The 11,373-nt window shown below is 50.2% G+C and overlaps 1 protein-coding gene across 2 annotated transcripts in view; it reads left to right on the forward strand.

Moving 5' to 3' along the window:
• The window catches only part of LOC149456052 (uncharacterized), a 153,565-nt gene extending 142,910 nt beyond the window's left edge, over window positions 1-10,655 (forward strand). For both annotated transcript variants that reach the window (XM_089685531.1, XM_089685533.1), the window contains one exon: window positions 8,163-10,655. In XM_089685531.1, the coding sequence (XP_089541657.1) occupies window positions 8,163-8,182 (20 nt within the window). In that variant the 3' untranslated portion in view covers window positions 8,183-10,655. The remainder of the gene's footprint in view (window positions 1-8,162) is intronic.
• Window positions 10,656-11,373: the final 718 nt, after the last annotated feature.

Raw genomic sequence — 11,373 nt, forward strand, 5'->3', positions numbered from 1 at the left:
AGGGACCCTTTCCTCAGAGTTTGGTGGTGGAACGCCAGAGCCTGGTGGCAACAGCGACCTTTGCAACCCTAGTAGTTCCACTAGTGTCAGTAGGTTTTTTTTTATTTTTATTTAATTTTTTAAGCCATTATATTTTATTATTTTTTTACATTTTTTTGTAGGAAAAAATGAAGGAGGGAAAGCAGGAAAGAGGGAGAGCAGGAAAGAAAGAGGGAAAGAAGGAAGGAGGGAAACAGGAGACAGAGAGAGAGAGAAAGAACTATAGAAGGAGGGAAAGAAAAAGGAAGGAGGAAAAGAAAGGAAGGAGGGAAGGAAGGAATGAAAGAGGGAAAGAAGGAGGGAAGGAAGAAAAGAAGGAAGTGGGGGAGCATATAGGAGCCCAGGGCATGCAGCTTGCAGGAGATGGATAGGAGAGGCGGCCGGGCGGAACATAGAGGAACAAAGAAATGCATGGTCCTCTGTGTGCCACCCGGCTGCCTCTCCTGTCCAGGCGGCCCCAGCCTTCTGGGGCAAATGCCTGGTGTGCCCTATGGCCAGTTCGGGCCTGCTGAGGAGTGGCCTCGGGATGTGACTGTATCCCAGGTACAGCTTTCTATAAGTATCAATATCTCTGAATACCTACAGGTTACAGTCTGTTTACCTGCATATTATTGTCCGCATGAAATTAGCTTTGACATGGATATAAATATGGCATGTTTCGGATGTCTATTTTACCCAGGAGGGATAAGATGTTCCAGTGCTTCCTGACATTATTATTATTATTATTATTATACAGTATTTTTAAAGCGCCAATAGTTTGCTCCGCGCTGTACATTACAAAGGGGGACAGAACATGTGACAGAACAATACCAATACAATGCAAAACATGAGGGGATTGAGGGCTCTGCTCTTTGGAGCTTACAATCTAGGAGGGAGGGGATGGTGGCACAGGAGGAGATAGCTGTGGGGGATGGGGTCGTAGGAAGAGTGGAGGAGGTCGGCAAGTTAGCAGGGGGTGGGGTAGGCTTCCCTGAAGAGATGGGTTTTCAGGGTGCGCCTAAAGGAGAGGAGAGTAGGTGATAATCTGATGGGTTGGGGCAGGGAGTTCCAGAGGATGGCTGACACCCTGGAGAAGTCCTGGAGGTGGGAATGGGAGGAGGAGACCAGGGAACTAGAGAGAAGGAGGTCTTGTGAGGAGCGGAGTGTGCGTGCTGGGCGGTACTTGGATATTAGGTCAGTGATGTAGTTCGGGGCAGTATGGTGGACAGCTTTGTACGTCAGCGTTAGGATTTTGAATTTGATCCGTTGCGCAATCGGAAGCCAGTGGAGGGATTGGCAGAGGGGGGTGGCGGAGATGGAGCGGTTGGAAAGGTGAATGAGTCTGGCAGCCGTATTCAGGATGGACTGAAGCGGGGATAACCAGCGGTGAGGCAGGCCAGTGAGGAGGGAGTTGCAGTAGTCGAGTCGTGATATGATGAGGGAGTGGATGAGCTGTTTAGTGGTTTCTGGAGTTAGGAACGTGCGGATTTTGGCGATGTTGCGGAGGTGGAGTCTGCACGAGTTTGTTAAAGATTGGACTTGGGGCTGGAAGGATAGGTTGGAGTCCAGAATGACACCAAGTACTCTGGCCTGCGGGGCGGGTTTGATGGTAGCGTTGTTCGATGTGATAGAGAAGTCAATGGGGGGGTGTGGTCCGGGCTGGGGGGAAGACAAGAAACTCTGTTTTGGAGAGGTTCAGTTTAACGAAGTGGAGCGACATCCAGTCTGATATGTCGCTCAGCAGGTGTGTGATTCGGGCGGAGACCGAGGGGGTGAGGTGGGGGGTTGAGAGATAGATTTGTGTGTCGTCGGCATAGAGGTGATAGTTGAAGCCGTGAGAGTGTATGAGTTGGCCAAGGGAGGAGGTGTAGATGGAGAAGAGAAGGGGCCCGAGGACAGAGCCTTGAGGGACCCCAACAGAGAGGGGGAGTGAGGGGGAGGTGGTAGCATTATAGTAAACGCTGAAAGAGCGTTGTGACAGGTAGGATGAGAGCCAGGAGAGAGCAGAATCTCTGAGGCCGAGGGAGTGTAGTTTTTTGAGGAGGAGGGGGTGGTCGACTGTGTCGAAGGCAGCGGAGAGGTCAAGGAGTAGGAGCACTGAATAGTGGCCATTAGCTTTGGCGGTTAGCAGGTCGTTGGAGAGTTTGAGTAAGGCAGTTTCGGTGGAGTGTAGGGGACGGAAGCCGGACTGTAGTGGATCGAGGAGGTTGTTGTCGTTGAGGTGAGAGCATAGGCGGGTGTAGACTAGACGCTCGAGGAGTTTAGATGTAAATGGGAGCAGGGAGATGGGTCTGAGGTTGTTCAGGTCATTGGGGTCCAGGGAGGGCTTTTTAAGTATGGGGGTGATGTGTGCATGTTTCAGAGGGGAGGGGAAAGTGCCAGAGGAGAGGGAGAGATTGAAGATGTGGGTGAGGGAGCGTAGGATGGAGGGGGAGGGAGGTCGTAGGAGTTGTGAGGGGATAGGGTCGAGGGGGCAGGTGGTGAGGCGGGCATCAGAGAGGATCTTGGAGACTTCCTCAATGGTAGTAAGGTCAAAGGTGCGGAGTGTTGGGGGAGCTTCAGTATGAGGAATGTAGGGTAGGGTGGAAGAGGAGGTCAGAGCAGTGGTGGGGCCGTGGGAGAGGGGTGATGAGGGGGTAGCTGAGTGAGGAGGAACGGGGTTGGAGGGAGTTTGAGCAGCGACGAAGTCCCTGCGGGTTATGTCGAGGGGGAGGGGGGATGAGGGGGTAGCTGTGTGAGAGGGGACGGGTTGAGAGGGCGTGTGAGTTGCGGCGATGTCCCTGCGAATTGTGTCAATCTTGTTTTTGAAGTGATTGGCAATCTCAAGGGCAGTGAGTGAGGTGCTGGGTGGAGGTGGGGGTGGCGAGAGTAGAGAGCTGAAGGTGGAGAAGAGTCGGCGAGGATTGGAGGAGAGGGCCTTGATGAGGGTCAGGAAGTAGGCTTGTTTGGCAGCATGGAGGGAGGAGGTGTAGGTGTGGAAGGCAGATTTGTAGCGGGTGAAGGCTTGTTGGGATTTGGTTTTGCGTCATAGTCGCTCCAGGGCACGACTGTGTCGTTTGAGGGTTTTGGTGTGATCAGTCTGCCAGGGCTGGAGCGGTCGGGGTCTGATGTTGCGTGTGGTTAAAGGCGCTAGTGAGTCAAGGGCTGTTGACAGCGCGTTGTTGGAGGCAGTCATAGCCAAGTCGGGGCAGGTCAGGGGGAGGATGCTGTCATGGAGTTGATCAGCTGCAGAGTGGAGGGGGGCAGGGTTAAGGTTGCGGAGGTTACGGCTGGTGGTAGTGTGACATTTGGAGGGGTAGGCGTTGGAAGATGAGGAGATAGAGAAGGTAATCAGGTTGTGGTCAGAGAGAGGGAAGGGGGTGTTAGTGAGGTTGTGGGGAGCGCAGCGGTTGGAGAAGACAAGATCAAGAATATTACCGTCGGAGTGGGTGGTGGATTGTATGCACTGTGCAAGTGCAAAAGAGGAGGTTAAGTGGAGGAGATGGGATGTGTCCGGGTTGTCGAGGTTGACAGGGATGTTGAAATCCCCAAGGATGATGGTGGGTAGCTCAGAGGAGAGGAAGAAGGGTAGCCAGGAGGAGAAGTCATCCAGGAAGTGGGATATAGATCCAGGAGGCCGGTATATCACAGCAATCTTCAGGGGGGTTGGGGAGAATAGTCGGACGCAGTGGGCCTCGAAGGAGGAGAAGGATAGGGAGGGGGGGTTTGGGAGGACTCGGAAGGTGCTCTGCGGTGACAGGAGCAGACCAACTCCACCACCTTTACGACCGTTGGGCCTGGGTGAGTGGGTCCGCCGTAGGAGAGTGCAGCAGGGGAGGTAGAGTCAGTGGGCTGGATCCAGGTTTCCGTAATCGCCAGGAGGTTAAGGGAGAGGGAAACAAAGAGGTTGTGGATGGCGGTAAGCTTGTTGCACACCGATCGGGCGTTCAGGAGTGCACATGAAAACGGGGGGGAGATTTTAGGGAGCAGGGGGACAGATACTAAGTTGCGGGGGTTGCGGCGGGATGTGGAGGCAGGAGGGTGTTGTGTGGGTGAGGGAGGTGGTGGAGGGCCAGGATTCGGGGAGATGTCCCCCGCGGTTAGGAGGAGGAGAAGGGTGAGAAAGGTGGCATGGGAGCGGGATGTGCAGGAGCGTGAGAAACTACTAGTGGAGGTGTTCGGGTCAGTGGGAGAGTGGAGTATTAGGAGGAGATGGTGGGTGCCGTAGAGGGGTGAAGGAAGCAGTGAGGACACAATATACAATTGTTTGGGAGGGGCAGAGGGATATAGTGAATGGATTTTGGGAACGGAGGAGAGGAAAATGAGAAGGAGGAGTGGAAGAGGCATTTTGCGGAGGTGATGAGAGCAATAGTAGGGAGATGTACAAGTTTTGGGGTGTACAAGTTTTATATCCTCTAATATATGAAGGTTTGGGCTTAAACGCCACAAATGAACTAAGGGGGGTAAATATGTCCTTGTCCTGGCTGTGCTGGTATTATTTCATGAGTATTGAAATATACTGAAGTTTTAGAGTCTTGATTCAGAAGCCGCGCCGCCTCCCAGGAAATAAAGCCCACTTAGAGGGCTGCCAGGAGGTGGCATTAATGGGTCAAAAGGCGTTTGGTTTTCTTTGTAAATGTCAGGGTTGCTGTAATAGGGAGTAAAGAAGAAGTTTGGGAAGGAAAAAAAAGAGGTGGGAGAGGAAAGTAATGGAGGGAGGGGAGAGGGTTACAATATATATTAACATATAATTTTTACATATATTTGTAAATGCATTCCAAAAATGTAGATTTGCATTTTTAAAGACAAAGTATATTTGAAATGTATTTTTAAAAATATTTTTTCATATATTTTGTAATAAAAATGCATTTCAACATACACTATGTACCGTATTTTTCGCTCCATAAGACGCACCTAGGTTTTAGAGGCAGAAAACAGGAAAAAAAATTCTGAATTAATGGACTGCAGACATAGTACAGGAGATGACCAAAGACTGCGGACATAGTACAGGAGATGACTAGAGACTGCGGACACAGTACAGGAGATGATCAGAGACTGCGGACACAGTACAGGAGATGATCAGAGACTGCGGACATAGTACAGGAGATGATCAGAGACTGCGGACATAGTGCAGAAGATGACCAGAGACTGCGGACACAGTACAGGAGATGATCAGAGACTGCGGACATAGTAGAGGAGATGAACAGAGACTGCGGACATAGTACAGGAGATGACCAGAGACTGCGGACACAGTACAGGAGATGACCAGAGACTGCGGACAGTACAGGGATGACCAGAGACTGCGGACACAGTACAGGAGATGACCAGAGACTGCGGACATAGTACAGGAGATGACCAGAGACTGCGGACAGTACAGGAGATGACCAGAGACTGCAGACAGTACAGGAGATGACCAGAGACTGCGGACACAGTACAGGAAATGACCAGAGACTGCGGACACAGTACAGGGGATGACCAGAGACTGCGGACACAGTACAGGGGATGACAGGAGACTGCGGACACAGTACAGGAGATGACCGGAGACTGCGGACACAGTACAGGAGATGACCGGAGACTGCGGACACAGTACAGGAGATGACCGGAGACTGCGGACACAGTACAGGAGATGACCGGAGACTGCGGACACAGTACAGGGGATGACCAGAGACTGCGGACACAGTACAGGGGATGACCAGAGACTGCGGACATAGTACAGGAGATGACCAGAGACTGCGGACAGTACAGGAGATGACTGCTGACCTTTGGGGAGGGGGGGGAGTGGGTACCTGAATTTGACAGGTACCCGCTCTTACATCCGCGGAGTTGTTCTTTGATCTTACCTGTTCCTCTATCCAGCCGCGCGCTGTCTACCCGGCTTCTGTAGTGTCGGCGCTCGGCGGACAGCCGGATGCCCAGGGCGCATGAACGAGAAGCGCTGCGCTTTGTGATTGGTCCGGCGGCTTCTGGGACCTGTCATGTGTCCCAGGTACCGCCTTACCATTCACAAAGAGCACCGCTTCTTGCGCATGCGCACTTGGGGCCCGGCTGTCACGCACACTACAGAAGCCGGGAAGACAGCGCGCCGCTGGATAGAGGAACAGGTAAGGTCCCGCTGCAGAGCTGAGCGGCTGGCCCAGTATTCTGACATGGTGGCGGTGGAAATACCGGACCGGCCGCTCCATATTCGCTCCATAAGACACACTGACATTTCCCCCCCTTTTTTTGGGGGAAAAAAGTGCGTCTTATGGAGCAAAAAATACGGTATATATTTATTGAAATATATTGAATATGGCTGAAATTGTAGCATTTCAAATATATGTCAATATTTTTGGGAAGAATAGTTTTAAAATATATTTCAAATATATTTTTCTTCCATGTGGGGGTATTCATACTGTCCTGACATTTGGTGGTATTTGTATCATCCTGATATTTAGGGGAGTGTTTGTACTGTTTTAACATTTGGGGGGGTATTTGTACTGTCCTGACATTTAGCGGGGGGGGGGTGGATTTGTACTGTCCTGACATTTGGGGGGGGGGGGATTTGTACTGTCCTGACATTTGGGGGGGTATTTGTACTGTCCTGACATTTGGGGGGGTGGGGGTGTTTGTATTGTTCTGACATTTGGGGGGTATTTGTACTGTCCTGACATTTGGGGGGGGGGGATTTGTACTGTCCTGACATTTGGGGGGATTTGTACTGTCCTGACATTTGGGGGGATTTGTACTGTCCTGACATCTGGGGGGGGGTATTTGTACTGTCCTGACATTTGGGGGGGTATTTGTACTGTCCTGACATTTGGGGGGGTATTTGTACTGTCCTGACATTTGGGGGGGGGGTATTTGTACTGTCCTGACATTTGGGGGGGTATTTGTACTGTCCTGACATTGGGGGGGGGGGGTATTTGTGTTGTCCTGACATTTGGGGGGTAGTTGTTCTGTCCTGACATTTTTTGACCTCAAGAAATGAGATCGGCTGTCAGGACATCAGGATTCATCGATTTTCAGATACATATCCCATAGTTTGTAGATTCTATAACTTTCCTGCAGGCTAAAAAATAAACACTGACTTGGGTTATGTTCACCAGAAAATGCAGCAGGATATAGTTTGGCCTAAATACATAAAGCTTATTTGTTTGCAAAATGTTTAATAGAAATGAAGAAAACCGCTTTAAACAAATCCATTTCTTATAGGTACAGTGTTGCATGACCGCACAATTGTCATTCAAAGCGTGAGAGTGCTGATAGCTGAAAATTGGCCGGGGCAGGAAGGGGGTAAAAGTGCCCGGTATTGAAGTGGTTAACAAAAAAAAATTGCTCACTTATTACGAGGGGCATTCAAGTCAAACCAGGACTTTTCATTTTCCAGGTATTCTAGCGCGGAGGTACTACATGTAGCAGTAAGTGGCAAGTGTGTCCTGTTACTGATAGGTGGCGTAACATGTCGCAGGCCAGGCCAGAGAGCGTTAATCAAGATGGCGGACAACAGTGTTAGCACGTGCATGGAACAGCGTGTGGTGATTCTTGTGAACGAAGGAGTAAAACCCGCGGAGACGTCAAGCTCAGTACGATGATGAGACCCTCAGCCGCAGGAAGACATTTGAATGGTGTAAATGTTTCAAAGTTGGCCATCCGTCCATCAGTGATGATCCCGGGCTTGGTGGTTCCCAGCCCACAGCAGTCATTCCTGTGAACATTCAGCACGTGGAACGCCTGGTCCTGGATCATCGATCTTGAAATTGCACAAGAGACGAATCTTTCTGTGTGAACGGTGACCATAATGATGAGGAAGTGAAGCCGGATATCCTAGGATGGGTCAGGCTGACAAATCTTTCCATGCCGAAGCTGTCAAGGCATTAGTTACACGCTGGGATAAATGGATAAATGTAGCAGGGGAGTATTCATAAAAAATAAATGCAGTTTCCACTCCATTAAATTTGTTCTTTTATTATATAAACTCGAAAGTCGCGGTTTGACTTGAACGCCCTCGTTAGGTGAACACTATTGTACTACTGACAAGCAGAGGATGGCAGGCACCTTTAGGCCAATACAGACAAGAAATGGCGCAGTATTAAAAACACAAACGCCTCCATCCAGATTACCAGATCTATTTGTACCCTGTTCTGTTACAAGAGACTTTAACAAATAACACGTGTGTTCATTTTCAGGAGAGAAATCCAATTTATAGAGAAGATGGAACAAGCTTTTTATTAAATGAATCTGTAATATTTATGGAACAAATCTGATCGGATCTTCGATGTACAACAAATCCCGTGCTGGAGTCCTGGACACATCATAGACTCTGAAGTTGGATTGTGAAAACATTTTGTTATTTTGTGGTTTGGCGTTACTACCCATTAGCTGACACTCGGATTGCTACACACGGCCAAATACACTTCATTTAAGAACACCGGGCCTGTGTAGTGCGCTCTGTCCTTCTGCCCCATTGTTGGTCCTCATTATAACTCGCTGGTATTTGTAGCTATAATAGCTGCTGCTGTAAAAAAAACAAAAATAACAATCTGTCCGACACAGTGGGGGGGGGGGGGGGTATTAACAAAGAGTGGTGCAGGCATAGAGTCTGTGGTACTCATCTAAACCAGTGGTCTCCAAACTGCGGCTCCGGGGCCAGATGCGGCTCTTTGATTGCCTTTATCTGACCCTTGAGGCACTATTTCACCCAGTGATACCAATAATTGGGGCATAATTTTCCCCATAGACACCAATGAAGGGGCACAATTTATTCCAATGACACGAACGATGGGGCACAATATCTCCCAATTACACCAATGATGGGGCACTGTTCCTCCCACTGACACCAATGATGGGGCAATATTCCTCCCACTGACACCAATGATGGGGCACTATTCCTCCCACTGACACCAATGATGGGGCACTATTCCTCCCACTGACACCAATGATGGGGCACTATTCCTCCCACTGACACCAAAGATGGGGCACTATTCCTCCCACTGACACCAATGATGGGGCACTATTCCTCCCACTGACACCAATGATGGGGCACTATTCCTCCCACTGATACCAATGATGGGGCACTATTCCTCCCACTGACACCAATGATGGGGCACTTAGACCTTTATATCCAAAGGAAGGAATGTCCACACAAGAAATAGGTTTGCTGCACTTTCTTTATTAATGGCATTCAGGAAGCCGCATTACAGTCACATTACAGGACATACATTCCGGAATCACTTGACATTACACAGTCAGTCACATTTAGCAGACGGTCCGCAGTAGTCACAAATGAAAGCATGTGCAGCACTTCAGCAGTTATCTACCTACAGTCTCTCCTCTGCCCAGGGTCATAGTACTCATAGTCAGGGCCATGGATAAGTGGGTACCACCAGTCCTTCTGTACGGGGCCCAGACCAGCAGGGGGGTCCAGGCAGGCAGCTGACTGAATCAGTTGTGGGTAGGGAGGGTGATCTGCAAGGGGAGGGCGGCAGTTACTGGAACTGATCCCCTGTATGGCTCTCTCTGCAGCAGCTGAAAGCCAGCTCTTCTCTTCTCCCTCCCGCTGGCCCCATCTCCTCTGATTGGCTCCCTCATGAACCAGAGAACTTTAATTAATGTATATTTGGCCCCCGGGTGACATATCCATATATCCGCTCTCCCCGGACCCCACATTTGTGAGATGGGGAAACAGCTTTTATTGTTTGAACACTGATTGAAGTAAATTAAAAACGTTCTGACTGACATTCTGCAGTTTAGCCACAAGATGTCGCTGTTTTGTTCTAACACAGCCTCAGACTGCATAGAGATTTCTTTATTCATGAAGGGGTGGGGTTTGACACTTGGAAAATGAACAGGAAAAAGAAGAGAGAGCAGCCAGGCTTGAGAGAGAGAAGGGGGGCTGTGTGATCGGAGAATCCGTTGCCAACCAGCTGTGAAGATTGCCCTCCGTAATCAGAAATCCCATTGAGTGAAGCTGATGGTGTTCAAGACGCTAATCCTGTCCAAAGAGGGGAAGATTTGCTGCCAGGAAGCTGCTGAGGACAGAGGAGCAAAGCAACATACATTGCTGATAACATCACACGATTAGTGGAGAGACTTTTGTTCTGTTCAGAGTCATCAGCGGCTTCAATATAGACCCGGGTCGGTAAGAATTGTGCACACACCTCCTTTCAGTGTTGGCACCTATAAGACTGAGACAGGCCTATAATTAGTTAGGGTCTCTGTTTGTGTCAGGCCACAAGTGTTATTGCTGATCACTGGAAGGACTCCACAACTTAAAGTGACATTTCACATTGGAGAACTGATAAAATCCTACAAACTCAAGCCAGACTGGCGTTTTGCTCAGAAGGAATACTCCGGCACGTGCTACAGGACCAGTTATGGGAGGGGGAATACTGTAGATTTGTGTAAGATTGTAAGCTGTTGTGCTGCACCGCAGGCTAGCCCATCCGTACCCCCATACACTGATTCCTGCTCTGTAGGGTAATAACAGGTAAGGTGTGGCAGCTTAGTTGTGCCCCCAGTAGGTAAATTACTTCACTTTCTACCTACATCCATCAGAAGGCGCCGTGCTGTGCAGCACAAGGGTCTCAGCCTTTGGGCTGTGTATGTAAATTTATTGTATATTCCAGCATTTGTGGTTTTGTTTATTTGCCACCTCTAAGTAAAATTCTGTTGTGGCAAAAGCTGGTGTTGGGGTTGCTTTCCTCGTTCGTGACTTCACTGTATCCTGGGGAGCCCACCCCGGTACACGGCTTACATATTCACTATATCCGCTCTCCCTGGACCCCGCAGTCACTATATCCGCTCTCCCCGGACCCCGCATTCACTATATCAGCTCTCCCCGGACCCCGCATTCACTATATCCGCTCTCCCCGGACCCTGCATTCACTATATCCGCTCTTCCTGGACCCCGCATTCACTATATCCGCTCTCCCCGGACCCCGCATTCACTATACCCGCTTTCCCCGGACCCCGCATTCACTATATCCGCTCTCCCCGGACCCTGCATTCACTATATCCGCTCTCCCTGGACCCCGCATTCACTATATCCGCTCTCCCCGGACCCCGCATTCACTATACCCGCTCTCCCCGGACCCCGCATTCACTATATCCGCTCTCCCCGGACCCTGCATTCACTATATCCGCTCTCCCCGGACCCCGCATTCACTATATCCGCTCTCCCCGGTCCGCGCAGTCACTATATCCGCTCTCCCCGGACCCCGCAGTCACTATATCCGCTCTCCCCGGACCCCGCATTCACTATATCCGCTCTCCATGGACCCCGCATTCGCTATATCCGCTCTCCCTGGACCCCGCACTCGCTATATCCGCTCTCCCTGGACCCCGCACTCGCTATATCCGCTCTCCCCGGATCCCGCACTCAGTATATCCGCTCTCCCC

The sequence above is a fragment of the Staurois parvus genome, unplaced genomic scaffold (genome assembly GCF_062004578.1).
Source record: "Staurois parvus isolate SC_StPar_1 unplaced genomic scaffold, SC_StPar_1.0 ptg000379l, whole genome shotgun sequence".
NCBI lineage: Eukaryota > Metazoa > Chordata > Amphibia > Anura > Ranidae > Staurois > Staurois parvus.